Raw genomic sequence first — 21,883 nt, 5'->3', positions numbered from 1 at the left:
GATAAAATACTTATCTATAGCTGCTTAAAGTGAAGGCCAACTTCTCGCAACTGCCCCACGGCATTGGATAGATTTGCAAAATAAGGGTGGGTTTAATTCATCAGATTTGTTATATTTCAGTATTTTAAATTTTTTTTCCTTTTGAGCGCTCCGACGATAAGCGCAGCTCTCCCGCCCGGCATTTTGTCAAATTGATTGACAGATGAAGATTCTTAAAAGAACGAATCCTTGTTTCCCCCGGGCCGTGACGTTTATGCAAAGGGACTGAACGCCCCCAAGGGGGAAACAAGGATTCGTTCTTTTAAGAATAGTCATCTGTCAATCAATTTGACAAAATGCCTGGTGGGAATGCTGCGCTTATCGTCGGAGCACTCAAAAGGTAAAAATGTTTAAAAATAATAAAATATAACATATTTGATTAATTAAACATACCCTCATTTTACAAAGTCTATCCAATGCCATGGGGCAGTTGCGTTAAGTTGACCTTCACTTTAACACATCACTAGAACATTTTGTTAAGAAACAGTGATGGCAGGGTAAATCATTTCTTTGGGGGGGGGGGGTGCGTGAGTGTGTGTGTGCATACGCAAAATGTGTCTTTGCCTGTGTAGCCAAAAATCCTAGCACAGGCTCTACTTGACAACAAAACACTACAATACACAAGAAAATTATTTTATTTCTTCATTTTTAGTTTTAATAAAACTAAAGAGAGTGGACAATCGTTGTGCTAAGAAGACACAGTTTGTTCAAACAATTTGCCTCCCTGAAGATGGAATATCTTTTGCTGATGATCACCAGTGCCTAATAGCTGGATGGGGACGTATGGCCGAAAGTAAGTATAAAGTATAATAATATCTCATTTAAAATGTGCACAGGTAGATGTAACTGTAATAGCATGAACAGATTAAGTGTAGTGAATAAAACCTAGGTTCTTTTTCATTTTTTTGAAGGTGTCTCAATGCTTCTAGTCTTTGATCAAGAAAGCAAGTAGTAAAGGTAGATTTGTTACTGTGAGACAAATTGCTCAGTGATACAACATTAAGATTATAAAAGGATAACACGGTAACTTTTCTCGCTGACTATAGCAACCAATATCACCAGGTTTGTACTATAATTCACAGATATTTTTGTATCTTGCGGGCAGATCCAGCACTAAAATCATTTATCAAGGATGGTTGCCTTGTGCCTACATGCGAAACATGACCATAGGGAATGAGATTTCACAGAGTAAAGTAAAGAAACCCAAGACTACCAGCTTTTGTTTAGAAGTTAAAGCGATGCATAAGTGTGGCAGCCAAAGGTATAAGGCATGCAACTTTGTAATACAAACCAAAATGTTCACTTTAAACGTAACAGGAGTTACCTTTGAAGTTTTTAATTGCGTGAATTGTTCTACTCCTCATGTGGTCTATCTAATTTGGTGCAACGTTACAATATGTGGGTATGACGACCAGAGAGGCTAGAACACGCATCAGGGAACATATGGGCAACATAAGGAATAAAGACAGCTGTTCAGCTTTGGCTACACACTTTATTATCGAACATGCACAAAATGTGTCCACCTTTGCTTGGTGTGCAATACAGCAAAACCCAAAGGAGGAGGAGATAGGGATGCCCTTCTAGCTAAATGGGAAGTGTTTTGGATTCATAAGTTACAGACTCAAATACCACAGAGATTCAGTTCACAATTTGATATTATCAATTTTTGTTAACCACTACTGTTTCTTTCTTCCATTGTTGTAAATGATTGCTGTTAGCACCAGTATCTATGCCCTGTGTCCCTATGATTAATGACATATGTATGAGACTGTATGTGTGTATATAGATGTGTGAGTATGTGGGCATTAGTGTTTCTATGCATGAGTTTGTGTGTGTTTCCTTGATTGCCAGTGAGTGATTTATTGTATATTTGTTTCTTTGTATGTATCAGTGTTCTTTAAAGTGACAGATGGTTTAGAGAGAATGCTTGAGATTATACGTATGTGTCTATGAGTTTCGAATTTACCTCTGAATCATTAACCCCTTAATGACCGAGGGCGTGCAGGGTACGTCCTCAAAAAAAAGGCAGTTAACGCCTGAGGACGTACCCTGCACGTCCTCGGTGTGGAAAGCAGCTGGAAGCGATCCTGCTCTCTTCCAGCTGCTTTCCGGTTATTGCAGTGATGCCTCGATATGGAGGCATCCTGCAATAACCTTACATGGCCATCCGATGCAGAGAGAGCCACTCTGTTGCCCTCTCTGCACCGGACATCGATGGCCGGTATCGTTGGTGGGTGGGAGCCGACTTGGGAGGCGGGTGGGCGGCCATCGGTGTATCCTGTGTCATCAAGGGGGGCGGGATCGGAGGCGGGACCGTTAGGGGGCGCGTGCGTGCACAGAGGTTGGCGGGCGGGCGCATGCACGGGGCGGGAGCGGGTGGGAACCGCTACACTACGGTAAATATTGTTAAGAAAAAATGCCCTAATCTTGTTTGTGCAAAAGCACAAAAAGAGATCGTGGAGGGGTGGGGGGTTGGTTTTGTGTGGGGGGAAGCTACACTACAGAAAATTTTAATAAAAATTAAAAAAAAAACATGTTTTCTTCTAAACTGAGTACTGGCAGACAGCTGCCAGTACCCAAGATGGCGCAGATTAAGTTAGAGTGGGAGGGTTATAGAGCTGTTTGGGGGGGATCAGTGAGGTTGGGGGCTAAGGGGGGGATAGTAAACAGCAGCATATGTAAATATGCTTTTTAAAAACACAAAAAAACAACAAATATAGCTTTTATTTTAGTACTGGCAGACTTTCTGCCAGTACTTAAGATGGCGGGGGCAAATTGGGGGTGGGGGAGGGAAGAGAGCTGTTTGGGAGGGATCAGGGGGTCTGATGTTTCAGGTGGGAGGCTGAGCTCTACACTAAATGTGATATTAACCCTGCAAGCTCCCTACAAGCTACCTAATTAACCCCTTCACTGCTAGCCATAATACACGTGTGATGCGCAGCGGCATTTAGCGGCCTTCTAAATACCAAAAAGCAACGCTAAAGCCATATATGTCTGCTATTTCTGAACAAAGGAGAACCCAGAGAAGCATTTACAACCATTTGTGCCATAATTGCACAAGCTGTTTGTAAATGATTTCAGTGAGAAACCTAAAATTTTGAAAAATTTAACGTTTTTTTTAATTTGATCGCATTTGGCGGTGAAATGGTGGCATGAAATATACCAAAATGGGCCTAGATCAATACTTGGGGTTGTCTACTACACTACACTAAAGCTAAAATTACCCCAAAAAGCTCCCTACATGCTCCCTAATTAACCCCTTCACTGCTGGGCATAATACACGTGTGGTGCGCAGTGGCCTTTAGTGGCATTCTAATTACCAAAAAGCAACACCAAAGCCATATAAGTCTGCTATTTCTGAACAAAGGGGACCCCAGAGAAGAATTTACAACCATTTGTGCCATAATTGCACAAGCTGTTTGTAAATAATTTCAGTGAGAATCCTAAAGTTTGTGAAAAAAATTGTGAAAAAGTGAACAATTTTTTTTATTTGATCGCATTTGGCGGTGAAATGGTGGCATGAAATATACCAAAATGGGCCTAGATCAATACTTTGGGTTGTCTACTAAAAAAAAAATATATACATGTCAATGGATATTCAGAGATTCCTGAAAGATATCAGTGTTCTAATGTAACTAGCGCTAATTTTGAAAAAAAATGGTTTGAAAATAGCAAAGTGCTATTTGTATTTATGGCCCTATAACTTGCAAAAAAAGCAAAGAACATGTAAACATTGGGTATTTCTAAACTCAGGACAAAATTTAGAAACTATTTAGCATGGGTGTTTTTTTGGTGATTTTAGATGTGTAACAGATTTTGGGGGTCAAAGTTAGAAAAAGTGTATTTTTTTTCAATTTTTCCTCATATTTTATAAAATTTTTTATAGTAAATTATAAGATATGATGAAATAATGGTATCTTTAGAAAGTCCATTTAATGGCGAGAAAAACGGTATATAATATGTGTGGGTACAGTAAATGAGTAAGAGGAAAATTACAGCTAAACAAAAACACAGCAAAAATGTAAAAATAGCCTTGGTCCCAAACGGACAGAAAATGGAAAAGTGCTGTGGTCATTAAGGGGTTAATAGCACCCTGAATGTGCATGTCTAGTGTATAAGTGTGCGGGAGTCCATGAGAGTTTTGTTGAGAGAGTCTCTCTTTTGGGCAGATGCTTTTGTGTGTATTGTTTAAGATTTTCTGTGACAGTAGCGTTCTCTTTCCCCTCCTCTGTTACCTATGAATCCCTATCATAAATGACGAATTTCACTTCACTGTGTAGTTTTGACACTTTCTTTCTATCTATCTATTATCTATCAATCTATCTATCTATCTATCTATCTAGCACAATGTGTTAACTTAACACATTATATCCAATGAGTTTATATAGTCATATATTAGATTGGATTTACATATGTGATAATAACCTACATGGAAATCTAAGATATACATATACATACATATTGTCCTATAGGTAATCTTCATCTAGCACGGTTTATCTGTGCACATATAATTTTATAATTTTATAGAAATAATATGAGTATAGTAACAATGATAATTTATGTACGTATATTCAAATATATACATATATATGTTGGAATATTTGATGATAATACATTTTAATGCACTCATATTCAGTCTTTAACATGGCTATGTGAGACAGCCGATTATTATGTAATATGTAAACTGTGAATAGGGACATATTCTGATGATGCAAGTGAGAACTGTTGATGGACAACAGAGAGTTAATGAGAATTTGTATAAATTCTAGGGGGCCAATTTATAAAATGTCGGACGGACATGATCCGCTGTTCGTCTTACGACGCTGCTTCTTAACTCTTGTTTCCAGTGATCTGGAAACATTGGGGGTAGATTGCAGCATACACTGCTTGATAAATCTACCCTTAGGTGTCTGACCTCAGGCATTGTCTCTGATTATGGCTTACGCCGAAACACGTCAGACGTTGACGGCTGACACCTTATCTGATTTTTAATTTTCCTTTGTCCTCCATTTTCGCATTTTAAATGGAATAACAATGGAGGAATTTTTATCTTTTAATTCCTAACTCTGTCGACCATTTCTTGTTTGCTGTAGAGTTTCCTTAGGTCATATTGCAAAAAACTAAAGAATGAACAACAGCTCAGTAGCTTGCTCTATAGTGAGTTACCACACAAGAGCAGTATCTTTTATGGGTGAAACCAGACGTGGTCTCTTTGCCCAATGTGCTTAGAGGAATAGGGCTGCACCTCACTGATAAGGCCCAATGAAGGACAAAATGATTATCTGGGGGTGCTATGTTCCTTGTTCAGCAAAGCATTGCCTGCTATTTTATGGGCTGGACTGACCTTGTTAGGTGGGATTAGACTGATATACTTCAGGTAAATTCTCTGTGTGAAACACAATTGGACTTAAAGGGACATGAAACCCAATTTTTTTCTTTCATGATTTAGCCAGAGCATACAATTATAAACAACTTTCTAATTTACTTCTATTATCTATTTTGCTTCATTCTCTTGATATTCTCTGCTGAAAAGCATATCTAGATATGCTTAGTAGCTGCTGATTGGTAGCTGCACATAGATGCCTCCTCTGATTGGTTCATCGTGTGCATCGCTATTTCTTCATTAAAGTATATCTAAAGAATGAAGCAAATTAGGTAATAGAAGTAAATTGGAATGTTGTTTAAAATTATATTCTCTACCTTAATCATGAAAGAAAATGTTTGGGTATAGTGTCCCTTTAAAGAAGCTGCTCCCAGGTGGTAACTGGCCATAGAACAAGCTACTGAGCTGCTGTTCATTCCTGGTTGAGCTCTTCTCTTTCTGTTTGTATTGCATAATGACCCTTGGGAAGTCAGCAAGGGTGATGGGGGAAACCAGAAGTAGACTCTTTGCCCAATGTGCTTAGAGGAATATGGCTTCACCTCATTGACGAGGCCCAAAGAAGGACGAAATGATCATCTGAGGTTGCCATGTTTCTTGTTCAGAAAGGAATTGCCTGGTATTTCAGGGCTGGACTGACCTTGTTAGGCAGATTAAAACTGACATACTTCAGGAAGCTTCTCCTCTGTGAAAAGCACAATTGTGATAAAAGGGCCTGCTCCAAGTTGATAACTTGCCATAGAACAAGCTACTGAGCTGTTGTTCATTTCTGGTTGAGCGCTTCTCTTTCTATTTGGAAGTATTTTGTACCTCTAAAGGTAATTTAAAGAAAACGAAAGCATACTGATTAATTTTATCAGTACTTTTCTGTTTTCTTTAAATATAAATTTAGTTGATGCATTCGTTCGGATGTTCATTTTGTGAAAATGAAGCAAATATACTTTTTTGTTATGAATTTGCACATGCTTAATATACATATGTGCATTAAAAATAATAATAATAATATATATATATATAATACAGGAATGGACTGCACTCACAGACTGGACTGGGTACACATCCTAAGCCACAGCAAACTCCACAGCCCTGAACACTGATAGATAGCTGCAAAGTTCCCAGCAACCGAGGCAGTTAACCCCAGAGCAGCCTGGGTGACAGGGCCGCAGGGAAGCATTACAAACATTATCAACACAACACTTAGAAAACACACAGAAAACCTGGCACTCGTCAGCAGATTCACAGTAATGTTTGAAAGCAAAACTGGGTGAAGTCAGTTACATTTGGTGCCACAGGATCAAGCCCAGGACCATTACAAGTTCTCCCCCTTCCTGCTTTTAAACATTACTGTGGCTCTGCTGGCGAGTACCAGGTTTTCTGTGTGTTGTATGTATGTATGTATGTATATACACAAAGTATATATACATTCAGTATATATACACGCTCCCACACACATATATTTTCAGATGAACAGCCTGACAATTATGTCTTTGGACAGAAATTCAAGTACAAGATGCTACCTAGTCTAGTATATTGGTGCACCCCTAACAAAATTTTGTTCCATTTTTTCATCATAAAATAAGTATATCTGTACATTAGTAAATGTTATTGTTAATTCTTTAATTGAATCTCTTGATCTTGCATTTTTGATAATGTTCATATGTTGTAAAGATTCATATTGTTTTTTCCGCACAAATCACTGTCTTCGCAGGTGCCACTGAATACGCACACAATTTGCAGGAGGTCACTGTTCCTCTTGTCCCTAATAATAAATGCACTAGCCCAGAGGTCTATGGGGCAGATATCTCTGATAATATGTTCTGTGCTGGCTATTTTGATTGCCACTTAGATGCTTGTCAGGTAAGTTTTGTTCAAATAACTGAACATGCTTTTTATTTTCACTTTAGGTTCTACAGTGTTTTGTATTTATTTCACTTAAAGAGACAATAAAGTCAAAGTTAAACTTTCATGATTCAGATTGAACAGCTTTTCAATTTACTTCTGTTATCAAATGTGTTTTATTCTATTTGTATCATTTGTTGAAAATCATTCCTAGGTAGGCTCAGGAGCAGAAATGCACTACTGGTTGCTAGCAGTTGATTAGTGGCTAAATAGGGGTCAAGTCGGGTGGGAACGCATGGGAACGGAGTTCCTGCACTATTTTTTCCAGCCAGTCAGCAGTCCTGCTATGTGATCACTCTGCACTGTGTGGCTTGCTTGGGGTTATTAAGCTCCCCTCAGCATAAATAGGACTATTGCACCTTAAGTGGGCGAGACTCTGTGACAGAGGAGTCTCATGCCCAAAGGCAACTATTAATTTGCTTTCATTAACCAAAGTGTCTATAGATTATAAACATATACATACAGTGTGTGTGTGTACAAAACAATATTAATTGTGAGGTTGTGGAAGTCTTGGTGAGTTCCCTCACTTTTTTTTGTAGGACTTGACCCCTGCTGAATATGTATGCTTACCCAATGTGTTCATCTAGTTCCCAGTAGTGCATTGCTGCTCATTCAACAAAGGATACTAAGGGCTCCATGTACGAAGCAGCGAAAGCTGCTGCGGAGCCTTTGCGGGGCAGGTTCGCATATGCGAGCCTGCTTCCCGCAATGTAAGAAGCAGCGGTCATTAGACCGCTGCTTCCTACACCCTACGCCACCTCTTAGGTGGCGAAGCAAAATCACCAAGAGCACGCTCGCTCTCTGTGATTGACAGCCCATTCAGTCGCGTGATTGGTCGCGCGATTGAAGGGACGGCATTACACACTCCGATGAGTGTGTAATGATATATACGGGCAAGCGGATCAACAGATCCGCTGCCCGTGTGTAGCGGAGGCAGGCGGACTGCTTCGCGAGTTAAGAAGCTGTCCGCCCGCCGTTTAGTACATGGCGCCCTAAGAGAATTAAGCAAATTTGATAATAAAAGAAAATGGGGATGTTGTTAACAATTGCATGTTCTATCTGAATCATGAAAGAAAAATGTTGGGTTTTATGTCAATTTAAGTAGAAAGAACACATTTCTGAAAGCCCTGAAATGTTCAGCTAATGCATTTTGAGCAGAGAGATTTGTGTGAAATCTTCTAAATTTTCTAATTAAATGCTGTTCACAATACTGTGAAGTAAATGTAACTATAAACTGAAAATAGTTCTGATACCCACTTTGTGCTATTGTTCTTTGGCATATAGGTAATTTTTGTTAATGCTCATTGGCTGATACACACTTCTTGCTAATATTCATTGAGGTTTAGTACAAAGTATCTTTTAGCCAATAGACATTACTATAAAATGCACAACTGATGCTGGTATGCTATTTTAAATTTAAAGCTTTTTATATTATACTTTCTTTACAAGATGGTGAGAGTCTATGAGTCATCAAATGTGGGATTAAAATCCAGTCACTTGGAGAAGGCAAAACGCCCCACACAACAGAGCTTAAATCACTTTTAATTTTCCCCGATCTGTGTCATCCGTGATGGTGTTACTGAAGTGCTTATGTACATGTCGATTTAAAGAAGTTCTTTAACTGATTTGAGACCCATTATCCTCCTGAGAAAACCTACAAACAGGGCAGAGGGGTAGACAGGAGTTCAGCCAGGCAGTGAAAATCTTCTCCCAGTGTGGAGATACCACCAGCCTCCCAGATAAAATGTAGGTATGCTTGGTTTAAAGTGGGCTGCTCCTTCCATAACCTTGGCACTGTGCTTGTACTGCCTCAGATGGGCCCTCCACTGGAAGTTTGAAGCGATCCTGTGCAGTTAAGACGAACACAGTAAAAGAAGGGTAGAAGAGAACCCTTTTCAGGCCTTAGGCTCATCTGGGAAATCCCTAAGAAGTGACCCGTCTAGGTACTCTTCCAGGAGTCCAGGAGTGAATCGCAATCCTCCTCGTTTGAGGAAATTTTTCTTAAACCCAACCCCCCCATGCAGATGAAGAAGCAGAAATTGTGTTCTTTAATTTCAGGTTAGAACACATACATGTTCTCTTATGGGAAGTTTTAATTGCCTTGTAGCTTGAGGATCCTTCACCTGCAGACAATCTGTGAAAAAGTTTTAAAGCCAGCCCTTAAGAAGCCACTTACCTTCATTGTTCCTGAGACAGTTTCTGATCAAATTAACAAGGTACGGAACACACCCACATGTTAACTTTATTACCAATGCAGTAGTGATAACTTAGAATTTCAAATGAGTAGTAGATTTTTTTCAAAGTTACTTCCATATTCCTCTCCCCCTGTATCATGTGACAGTCATCATCCAATCACAAATGCATATACGCATTTACTGTGAACACAGTAAGAGCTGGTGCCTCAAATAGTGTGCATATAAAGATACTGTGTACATTTTAAAAATGGGTGTAAACTTGTTTAAAATGATCTATCTGGAAGCTTTACTTTTGACTTAAGTGTCTCTTTAAAAGATGATTATTACTTGCATACCCCTATATACATGGATTATAACATTCCTCAGACATGCAGTTCTAGACAGGTATTTTCAATTTTTGTTGCTCCCTTTTGGACTGGCAACCACAGCAAGAATCTTGATAAAGGTTTTCATGGCTCTTTTGTAGGTGGTGATAGCTCAGGGAATTGCAGTAGCTCCTTACCTAGACAACATTCTGTTAAAGGCTTCTTCCTTATAGATTGCTCAAGAACATATGAACAAGGTTCTGCAGCTCCTTTATACCCATGGTTGGAAAACCAACCTCCCAAAGAGTTCTCTACTTCTTTAAACTAGGGTTTCCTTTATGGGTTTCATCATAGATTCTGTATCAAAGAGATTAATGCAGACTTAAATTACAGAAGACATGTGACCTTCTCCAACAAACATTTCCTCACAGTTCTTCAATGCATAGAAGCTGTAGGTCTCATGGTAGTAGCCTCAGATACCATACATTTTGCTAGATTCAATTTATGTATTTTGCAGCTACGAATGTTGCAACTTTATAATGGAGATGTCATAAACCCTTATCAAAATATCTCTTTAGACTTGAAAACAAGAAAATAACTAATTTTGTGGCAAACTCACCAGTCTTTGGTCCAGGGTGCCTCCTTTCTCTGTCCAACTTGCGTGGTAATCAAGACAAATGCCACATGCCAGCCTGTTAGGTTAGGCCACAGTCTGCGGTTCCCAGAGAGTGCAGGGATTCTAGTCTCCTTGGGATGTAAAGGTTAAAAGACCAGTAAATACAGTAGATTTGCATAAGCAACAAATGTGTGATAACGTGTGAAAACAAATGTGTGATAACAAGATTTGCATAAGCAACACATGTAGTGACTCAAAACGTGTAAATATAAAAAGAATGTGCATATTTAGCTAATGGAAGTAAAGTGGAAAGTTGTTTAAAATTGCATGCTCTATCTGAATCATGAAAGTTTAATTTTGACTTGAGTGTCCCTTTAAAAATCAACATCTTTGAACTCTTCACAGGCTCTCCAGAGTTGGCCCTTGTTAAGACAGGAGTCTTTTCTGAGCTTTGTCAGATAATGTTACAGCAGGGTTATATCAATCACCAAGGTGTACTGGTACTCTAAGCACCTTAGCAATGAAAGAGGCAGCCCTTATTCTGATTTAGGCAGAATGCCATCATTGCATGATTTCAGCAATCCACATATCAAGCTACCACAGTAATGTACAAGATCTTAAGATATTTTCTAATAGATGCACTAGTGATTCCCTGATCATACAATCTGATTTACATCTTTCCTTTGTGTTAGTCTCCATGGTAATAGCCAGAATAAAACAGGAAAAGGTCTCTGTGATTGATTGCTCTAGGCATGGCGTTGCAGGACTTGGCATGCAGATCTGATACAAATGTCCTGCGGGTATCCTTGACCTCAGGAAGGACCTTCTCTCGTAAGGTCTCTTCTTCCATCAAGATTTCAAATCTTTCAGTTTCATTGCATGGCTATTGAACCATAATCTTGTCTCAGAGAAATTATTTGACTCAGGTTAATTTAGGCCCAAAAGCAGGTTACAAGAAAGTTTTTGTTTTCTGGTGTGAGCCTAAGAATTATCGATTGAAGTCTTTTAGAATTCCTAGTATTCTACATTTTTTTGCAGGAAAGTCTAGATAAGGGTTTATTAGCCAGTTCAATTAAAGGCTAATTTCTGCTTTATCAGTTTTGTATCACAAGAATATTTCAAGACTTCTTGACATTCAAGCCTTTGGTATAGCTTTGCTTACAATTAGACCAGTTGTCAGACCTGCTTCTCCTCTGTGGAAGCTCAGCTTGGTTTGAACATTCTTCATGCTCAACCATTTGAAGCCTTGCATGGTCTGGAGATTCAACTGTTATTTTAGAAAGTCATTTTTCTCTTGGATATTTCCTCCGCCAGAAGAGTGTCTAAAATTTCTGCTTGCTTTAGTTTTTTTCTTACCTGATTTTTAATCAGGATAAAGCAGTTTTGAGAACCAACTACTCTTTCCTTCTTAAGCTTGTAAGGCAGCTACTTGGTAATCTTTACATACTTTTACCAAATTTTACCATTTTAAAAAGTATGCCTCTTCTGAGGCTGCTTTTTGTGGGAAAGCTCTGCAGGCCACAATGTGCATACCTGCCTAAACTGTTTTTGTTGCCCTATTTTATGGTGGTCTTGTGGACTTCACAGCTTGGGTATATGATTCCACATGTGATGGCTCATGGACTCTTACTATCTTCTGAAATAAAACAAAATTTGAATTTACCGGATAAATGTATTTATTTTGTGATGGTGAGGTTCAAGGGAAATGCCATGTTTTTCTTTAACGGTTGACGACATTACAAATTTGCACTTCCCTTACCCAGTATTTTTCCTTTGTTACTTTTTTAAATTTCTAATTTCTCTTGATCATATACAGACATACGGCTAGATTTAGAGTTCTGCGGCCAAAGGGGTGCGTTAGCTACGCGTGCTTTTTTCCCCCCCGCACCTTTTAAATACCGCTGGTATTTAGAGTTCACAGAATGGCTGCGTTAGGCTCCAAAAAAGGAGCGTAGAGCATAATTTAACGCCACTGGAACTCTCGATACCAGCGGTGCTTACGGACGCGGCCAGCTTCAAAAACATGCTCGTGCACGATTCCCCCATAGAAAACAATGGGGCTGTTTGAGCTGAAAAAAAACCTAACACCTGCAAAAAAGCAGCGTTCAGCTCCTAACGCAGCCCCATTGTTTGCTATGCGGAAACTCTTCCTAAGTCTGCACCTAACACCCTAACATGTACCCCGAGTCTAAACACCCCTAACCTTACACTTATTAACCCCTAATCTGCCGCCCCCGCTATCGCTGACCCCTGCATATTATTATTAACCCCTAATCTGCCGCTCCGTACACCACGGCAAGCTACATTATAGCTATATACCCCTAATCTGCTGCCCCTAACACCGCCGACCCCTATATTATATTTATTAACCCCTAATCTGCCCCCTCAACGTCGCCTCCACCTGCCTACACTTATTAACCCCTAATTTGCCGAGCGGACCGCACCGATACTATAATAAAGTTATTAACCCCTAATCCGCCTCACTCCCGCCTCAATAACCCTATAATAAATAGTATTAACCCCTAATCTGCCCTCCCTAACATCGCCGACAGTATTAACCCCTAATCTGCCAATCGGAGCTCTCCGCTACTCTAATAAATTTTTTAACCCCTAAAGCTAATTCTAACCCTAACACCCCCCTAAGTTAAATATAATTTTATTCTAACGAAATAAATTAACTCTTATTAAATAAATGATTCCTATTTAAATCTAAATACTTACCTGTAAAATAAACCCTAATATAGCTACAATATAAATTATAATTATATTGTAACTATTTTAGGATTAATATTTATTTTACAGGTAACTTTGTATTTATTTTAACCAGGTACAATAGCTATTAAATAGTTAAGAACTATTTAATAGTTACCTAGTTAAAATAATTACAAAATTACCTGTAAAATAAATCCTAACCTAAGTTACAATTAAACCTAACACTGCACTATCAATAAATAAATTAAATAAACTACCTACAATTATCTACAATTAAACCTAACACTACACTATCAATAAATTAATTAAATACAATACCTACAAATAAATACAATTAAATAAACTAACTAAAGTACAAAAAATAAAAAAGAACTAAGTTACAAAAAATAAAAAAATATTTACAAACATTAGAAAAATATTACAACAATTTTAAACTAATTACACCTACTCTAAGCCCCCTAATAAAATAACAAAGACCCCCAAAATAAAAAAATGCCCTACCCTATTCTAAAATTAAAATAGAAAAGCTCTTTTACCTTACCAGCCCTGAAAAGGGCCCTTTGCAGGGCATGCCCCAAATAATTCAGCTCTTTTGCCTGTAAAAACAAACCATACAATACCCCCACCCAACATTACAACCCACCACCCACATACCCCTAATCTAACCCAAACCCCCCTTAAATAAACCTAGCACTAAGCCCCTGAAGATCTCCCTACCTTGTCTTCACCACACCGGATCCCGATCTGTCCAGAAGAGCCTCCGATCTTTTACCTTACCAGCCCTGAAAAGGGCCCTTTGCAGGGCATGCCCCAAATAATTCAGCTCTTTTGCCTGTAAAAAAAACCATACAATACCCCCCCCCAACATTACAACCCACCACCCACATACCCCTAATCTAACCCAAACCCCCCTTAAATAAACCTAGCACTAAGCCCCTGAAGATCTCCCTACCTTGTCTTCACCACACCGGATCCCGATCTGTCCAGAAGAGCCTCCGATGTCTTGATCCAAGCCCAAGCGGGGGGCTGAAGAGTGACGTCCATCCTCGGGCTGAAGTCTGGATCCAAGCGGTGGCTGAAGAAATCCATCATCGGGCTGAAGTCTTGATCCAAGCGGGCGCTGAAGAAGTCCATAATCGGGATGAAGTCTTCTATGAAGCAGCATCTTCAATCTTCTTTCTTCCGGAGCCATCATCTTCCAGCCGACGCGGAACATCCTCTTCTACCGACGCCTACTCGCCGAATGACGGTTTCTTTAAATGACGTCATCCAAGATGGCGTCCGTCGAATTCCGATTGGCTGATAGGATTCTATCAGCCAATCGGAATTAAGGTAGGAAAATTCTGATTGGCTGATGGAATCAGCCAATCAGATTGAGCTCGCATTCTATTGGCTGATCGGAACAGCCAATAGAATGCGAGCTCAATCTGATTGGCTGATCGGATCAGCCAATCGGATTGAACTTGAATCAGAATATTCCTACCTTAATTCCAATTGGCTGATAGAATCCTATCAGCCAATCGGAATTCGAGGGACGCCATCTTGGATGACGTCATTTAAAGGAACCGTCATTCGGCGAGTAGGCGTCGCTTGAAGAGGTTGGATCAGCGTCGGCTGGGAAGAAGATGGCTCCGCTCCGCTTCGGAAGAAAGAAGATTGAAGATGCGGCTTGATAGAAGTCTTCATCCCGATGATGGACTTCCGACTTCAGCCTGATGATGGAGTTCTTCAGCCGCCGCTTGGATCAAGACTTCGGACCCTCTTCTGGACCGATCGCTGAACCCGGTGAGGTGAAGACAAGGTAAGGAGATCTTCAGGGGCTTAGTTTTAGGTTTATTTAAGGGGGGTTTGGGTTAGATTAGGGGTATGTGGGTGGTGGGTTGTAATGTTGGGGGGGGTATTGTATGGGTTTTTTTTACAGGCAAAAGAGCTGAATTATTTGGGGCATGCCCCGCAAAGGGCCCTTTTCAGGGCTGGTAAGGTAAAAGAGCTTTGAATTTTTTTAATTTAGAATAGGGTAGGGCATTTTTTTATTTTGGGGGGCTTTGTTATTTTATTAGGGGGCTTAGAGTAGGTGTAATTAGTTTAAAATTGTTGTAATATTTTTCTAATGTTTGTAAATATTTTTTTATTTTTTGTAACTTAATTCTTTTTTATTTTTTGTACTTTGTTAGTTTATTTAATTGTATTTATTTGTAGGCATTGTATTTAATTAATTTATTGATAGTGTAGTGTTAGGTTTAATTGTAGATAATTGTAGGTATTTTATTTAATTAATTTATTGATAGTGTAGTGTTAGGTTTAATTGTAGATAATTGTAGGTATTTTATTTAATTTATTTATTGATAGTGTAGTGTTAGGTTTAATTGTAACTTAGGTTAGGATTTATTTTACAGGTAATTTTGTAATTATTTTAACTAGGTAACTATTAAATAGTTATGAACTATTTAATAGCTATTGTACCTGGTTAAAATAATTACAAAGTTGCCTGTAAAATAAATATTAATCCTAAAATAGCTACAATATAATTATAATTTATATTGTAGCTATATTAGGGTTTATTTTACAGGTAAGTATTTAGTTTTAAATAGGATTAATTTATTTAATAATAGTTAATTTATTTCGTTAGATAAAAATTATATTTAACTTAGGGGGGTGTTAGTGTTAGGGTTAGACTTAGCTTTAGGGGTTAAAAAATATATTAGAATAGCGGTGAGCTCCAGTCGGCAGATTAGGGGGTTAATGTTTGAAGTTAGGTGTCGGCGATGTTAGGGAGGGCAGATTAGGGGTTAATACTATTTATTATAGGGTTATTGAGGTGGGAGTGAGGCGGATTAGGGGTTAATACATTTAGGGTTTAATAAGTGTAGGTAAGGTAGCGGCGACGTTGGGGGGGGGGGCAGATTAGGGGTTAATAAATGTTATGTAGGTGTCGGCGATGTTAGGGGCAGCAGATTAGGGGTACATAGGGATAATGTAGCTGGCGGTGGTGTACGGAGCGGAAGATTAGGGGTTAAAAAAATGTAATAGAGTGGCGGCGGTGTGGGGGGGGGCCTCGGTTTAGGGGTACATAGGTATTTTATGGGTGTTAGTGTACTTTAGAGCACAGTAGTTAAGAGCTTTATGAACCGACGTTAGCCCAGAAAGCTCTTAACTACTGTTTTTTTCTGCAGCTGGAGTTTTGTCGTTAGATTTCTAACGCTCACTTCAGCCACGACTCTAAATACCGGCGTTAGAAAGATCCCATTGAAAAGATAGGATACGCAAATGGCGTAGGGGGATCTGTGGTATGGAAAAGTCGCGGCTGCAAAGTGAGCGTTAGACCCTTTCCTGACTGACTCCAAATACCAGAGGGCGGTAAAAACCAGCGTTAGGAGCCTCTAACGCTGGTTTTGACGGCTACCGCCCAACTCTAAATCTAGCCGTAAGGGATCATGGCAAGATGGGAGGGATTAAAACTCTGTTGGGTGTTTTGGCTCCTCCTAGTGGAATGAACTTTGATCCCCCACGTGATTTTTCGTAGATCTTACCATCATGAAAGAAATTAATTTATCAGGTAAGCATACATTTTATTTTTCATGTAACAATTTTAACATTTTCAGATGTTGCTTTTTTATACAGGTGGCCTTTACATTTTGACATTCTGGTCATATAGCCTAATATCATATTTCAGGGTTTTATTTCAGGTTTTTTAATATTTCAAGTTTAATTAACTAACGTCCAGATTACGAGTTTTGTGTTATGATCGGCTCGGTACTAACTTGCAAGTTATTGTCACCGCTCACCTCCCTATAGTGCATTATATTACAGGTTTGTAAAAACCCGGAGTTAGCAGGCAATATGGCAGCGTTGAGCTGGTTTTACGTGCTTATGCACAATTTCCCCATAGACATCAATGGGGAGAGCCGGCTAAAAAAAAGCCTAACACCTGCAATAAAGGAGCATAAAGCTCTGTATCCAGCCCCATTGATTCCTATGGGGAAAGAAAAGTTATGTTTACACCTAACACCCTAAAATAAACCCTGAGTCTAAACACCCCTAATCTGCTGCCCCCGACATCGACAACACCTACATTACACTTATTAACCCCTAATCTGCCGCCCCCGACATCGCCGTCACCTACCTACACTTATTCACCCCTAATCTGCTGCCCCCAATGTCGTTGCTACCTACATTACACTTATTAACCCCTAATCTTCCGCCCCAATGTCGTTGCTACCTACCTACACTTATTAAACCCTAATCTGCCGCACCAACGTCGCTGCCACTATACTAAAGTTATTAACCCCTAAACCTAACCCTAAGTCTAACCCTAACCCTAACACCCACTAACTTTAACATAATTAAAATAAATCTAAATAAAAATTACAATTAATACCTAAATTATTCCTATTTAAAACTAAATACTTACCTATAAAATAAAACCTAAGCTAGCTACAATATAACTAATAGTTACATTGTAGCTATCTTAGATTTTATTTTTATTTCGCAGGCAAGTTTGTATTTATTTTAACTAGGTAGACTAGTTAGTAAATAGTTATTAACTATTTACTAGCTACCTACTCAAAATAAATACAAATTTACATTACACTACATTTAAATTACATTAATTAAATACAATTAACTAAATTACAAAAAAAATAAACACTAAATTACCCAAAATAAAAAAGAAATGATCAAATATTTAAACTAATTACACCTAGTCTAATAACCCTATCAAAATAAAAAAAGCTCCCCCAAAATAAAAAAATCCCTAGCCTAAACTAAACTGCCAATAGCCCTTAAAAGGGTCTTTTGCCCCAAAGAAATCAGTTCTTTTACCTGTAAAAAAAAATACAAACAACCCCCCAACAGTAAAACCCACCACCCACACAACCAAACCCCCCAAATAAAAACGTATCTAAATAAACCTAAGCTCCCCATTGCCCTGAAAAGTGCATTTGGATGGGTATTGTCCTTAAAAGGGCATTTAGCTCTTTTCCATTGCCCAAACCCTAAGCTAAAAATAAAACCCACCCAATAAACCCTTAAACAACCCTAACACTAACCCCCGAAAATCCACTTACAGTTTTTGAAGACCGGACATCCATCCTCATCAAGCCGGGAGAAGTCTTCATCCAAGCGGGCAGAAGTGGTCTTCCAGGTGGGCAGAAGTCTCCATCCAGATGGCATCTTCTCTCTTCATCCTTCCAACGTGGAGCGGCTCCATCTTCAAGACATCTGGTGCGGAGCATCCTCTTCTGTCGATGGCTCTTGAAGAATGAAGGTTCCTTTAAGGGATGTCATCCAAGATGGTGTCCCTTGAATTCTGATTGGCTGATAGAATTCTATCAGCCAATCGGAATTAAAGGTAAAAAATCCTATTGGCTGATTGGATCAGCCAACAGGATTGAGCTTCAATGCTATTGGCTGATTGGATCAGCCAATAGGATTGAGCTTCAATCCTATTGGCTGATCCAATCAGCCAATAGGATTGAGCTTGCATTCTATTGGCTGTTCCGCGTCGGAAGGATGAAGATAGAAGATGTTGTCTGGATGAAGACTTCTACCCGCCTGGAGGACCATTTCTTTCCACTTGGATGAAGACTTCTCCCTGCTTCATTGAGGACTTCTGCCCGCTTGGATGAAGAGTTCTCCCAGCTTGATGAGAATGGATGTCCGGCCTTCAAAAACGGTAAGTGGATCTTCGGGGTTAGTGTTAGCTTTTTATAAGGGTTTATTGGGTGGGTTTTATTTTTAGCTTAGGGTTTGGGCAATGATCCTTTTAAGGGCTATTGGCGGTTTAGTTTAGGTTAGGGTTTTTTTTATTATGGGGGGCTTTTTTATTTTGATAGGGCTATTAGATTAGGTGTAATTAGTTTAAATATTTGATAATTTCTTTTTTATTTTGTGTAATTTAGTGTTTATTTTTTTGTAATTTAGTTAATTGTATTTAATTAATGTAATATATTTAATTTTAGTGTAATGTTAGGTGTTAGTGTAACTTAGGTTAGGGTTAGGGTTAGGGTAACTAGTCTACCTTGTTAAAATAAATACAAACTTGCCTGTGAAATAAAAATAAAATGTAAGATAGCTACAATGTAACTATTAGTTATATTGTAGCTAGCTTAGGGTTTATTTTACAGGTAAGTATTTAGTTTTAAATAGGAATTATTTAGTTAATGATAGTAATTTTTATTTAGATTTATTTTAATTATATTAAAGTTAGGGGGGGTTAGGGTTAGGGTTAGACTTAGGGTTAGGTTTAGGGGTTAATAACTTTAGTATAGAGGCGGCGGTGACATTGGGGTGGCAGATTAGGGGTTAATAATATTTAACTAGTGTTTGCGATGCAGGAGTGCCGCGGTTTAGGGGTTAATATGTTTATTATAGTGGCAGCGATGTCCGGAGCGGCAGATTAGGGGTTAATAACATTTTTTAAGTGGCAGGGATGTTCGGAGCAGCAGATTAGGGGTTAATTATTTTATTTTAGTGTTAGAGGGCCTCGGTTTAGGGGTTAATAGGTAGTTTATGGGTGTTAGTGTACTTTGTAACACTTTAGTTATGAGTTTTATGCTACAGATTTGTAAAGTAAAACCCATAACTACTGACTTTAAATGGCGGTATGAATCTTGACGGTATAGGGTGTACCACTCACTTTTTGGCCTCCCAGGCAAAACTCATAATACCGGCGCTATGGAAGTCCCATTGAAAAGGACTTTTTGAAAGGTGCGGTAGTTACGTTGCATTACAGCCAAAAAAGTGTGCGGTACAGATATACCTGCAAGACTCGTAATAGCAGTGGTAGTGAAAAAGCAGCATTATAAGGCTTTTTCACTCATAACGCAAAACTCGTAATCTAGCCATTATTTTTTAACCCTTTAGGGGGATAAAGCAACTGATACGTTTATTGTATTCAAATTAGCTGCAGTAAAAACCCCTTTTAATAAGCTAGACTATCTCTATCCCTCCCCACACTAGAATGTTGATTTCTGCTGCATGTTTACATAGCTTTTCTCTAGCTAATTACTGTAGTGTTTACATTTTCAGTATAGATAACAGTTTCAAAAGCAGCCATCACAAATCACAAAATAAAGATAAAGGATCAATTTGTAAACAATTTAATACAGTCCAAGACGTAAAATTAATTATTGGAAACACATTTAAAGGGAGACAATTTTACAGTAAATGCTGACGTGGCACTGGAGGCTTTTCTATATGATTCAGGGTTAAATCACATTGCCTGTGTGAACTAAATAAGTACAAGAGAACATACTTTTATGGGCACATTTCTTTGGACTAGATGTTATTAAAGGGAAATAAATGTGCCAATGGTATACTAGCGCTGGACAATCCCCCTAAAATGCCTCCAGGCACCCCTTGCTGAGCAAATCTTATTGGCACTAAAATACAAAGTGCATTACTTTTTTTCTAATTCCAATATCAGTACCCTGTACATGTGCAAGATGCATTCTCACACCCTAGATAGGCACTTATTAGTGTGTACATCATGCACTAGTGTTAATAAAGCCAGTGTATGAGAGCATACATAGTCGTCACCAGATAACTACACAGCTGACCCCTTTGACTTTTATGTCTCTTACAATCTACAACTGAATGGATTTTTAGCATATTGTGTGCAATTGTAAAGCCTATTTGTCTGTTTGTTTAGGGGGACTCAGGCGGACCCTTGGCATGTGAGCGGGATAAAGTATCCTATTTATACGGAATCATCAGCTGGGGAGATGGATGCGGCAGAATGAACAAACCTGGAGTTTATACCAAAGTGTCTAACTATGTCACCTGGATCAGACAGAGAATCATGCCTAAGAAAAACAATTAAAATGCTTTAGTTAAAAATGTTATAGTTCTGCTAGTTTTTATTTGTTTTTATACTAAACATGCAAACTAAAATTGTGTGTCCAAAACATGTTCAACTAACCTGTAGTGGTGTCCAACCTTTTGACAAGAGGGCCACACTGGCGGTTTATTTCACATGCATGGCTATTAGTATTTACACATTCTGTTAATTAAAATAAAGATACAGAAACATATACTATAGGTTAATTTGGTGTAAAGAAATACATGAGCAGAGAATTAGAAGTGGAGAAGATGTAGGAGTATGGGGGGAGCGCTTTTAAAAGCTCTGCAAAGCTGCATTGTGGTCCCTAGGATGGGGCTAATCACTTTTGACATAGACTAGATTTTTATTATAGAGATTTTCAGTTAAAGGGACAGCGTACTGTAAAATTTATTTCCCCTTAATGTGTTCCAATCAACTTGTTATACCAGCTGCAGAGTATATTTATTTTTGTATTTCAAATATTTTGATTTTGCTAATTGAAACATCAATAAATGGGTTGTCCCTGCAAGAAGTGTACACCGGCTCACATTATCTGTCTATGTACACAAAGCTTAACAGTCAGTTAGGTGTTGAAATGATAATTATGGCTTGGGGATTCAATGAGCAAAACCATATTTTTGAGATACAAAAATTTCTCACTCTTGCCCCCACTAGGAGATTAATTTATATTCCTTTCTCTTGTTTACATAGCTTTTTTACTGAGATTACTGCAGTACTTCTATTTTCAGTATAGGTGTTAGTTTCAACATGCAAAATCAACTATTTCAAATGACAAAATAATGGTAAAGGAGCCATTTGCAAATAATTTAACACTCTCCAGCAGGTAAAATGGATCATTGGGAATGCATTTCAGGGGAGAACATTTTACAGTATAGTGTTCCTTTAATATGCAAT

General features: G+C 38.6%; 1 protein-coding gene across 1 annotated transcript in view; it reads left to right on the top strand.

Annotated features, from left to right (window-relative positions):
• HGFAC (HGF activator) overlaps positions 1 to 20,985 on the top strand; it is a 337,074-nt gene extending 316,089 nt beyond the window's left edge. Inside the window, exons 12-14 of the mRNA XM_053704187.1 lie at positions 692 to 832; positions 7,128 to 7,276; positions 20,798 to 20,985. Of these exons, the coding sequence (XP_053560162.1) occupies positions 692 to 832; positions 7,128 to 7,276; positions 20,798 to 20,968 (461 nt within the window). The 3' untranslated portion in view covers positions 20,969 to 20,985. The remainder of the gene's footprint in view (positions 1 to 691; positions 833 to 7,127; positions 7,277 to 20,797) is intronic.
• Positions 20,986 to 21,883: the final 898 nt, after the last annotated feature.

This window comes from Bombina bombina, chromosome 2, assembly GCF_027579735.1.
Source record: "Bombina bombina isolate aBomBom1 chromosome 2, aBomBom1.pri, whole genome shotgun sequence".
Classification (NCBI taxonomy): domain Eukaryota; kingdom Metazoa; phylum Chordata; class Amphibia; order Anura; family Bombinatoridae; genus Bombina; species Bombina bombina.
The sequence above is the reverse complement of the archived record's forward strand: the minus strand, read 5'-3'. Positions and strand labels throughout refer to the sequence as shown.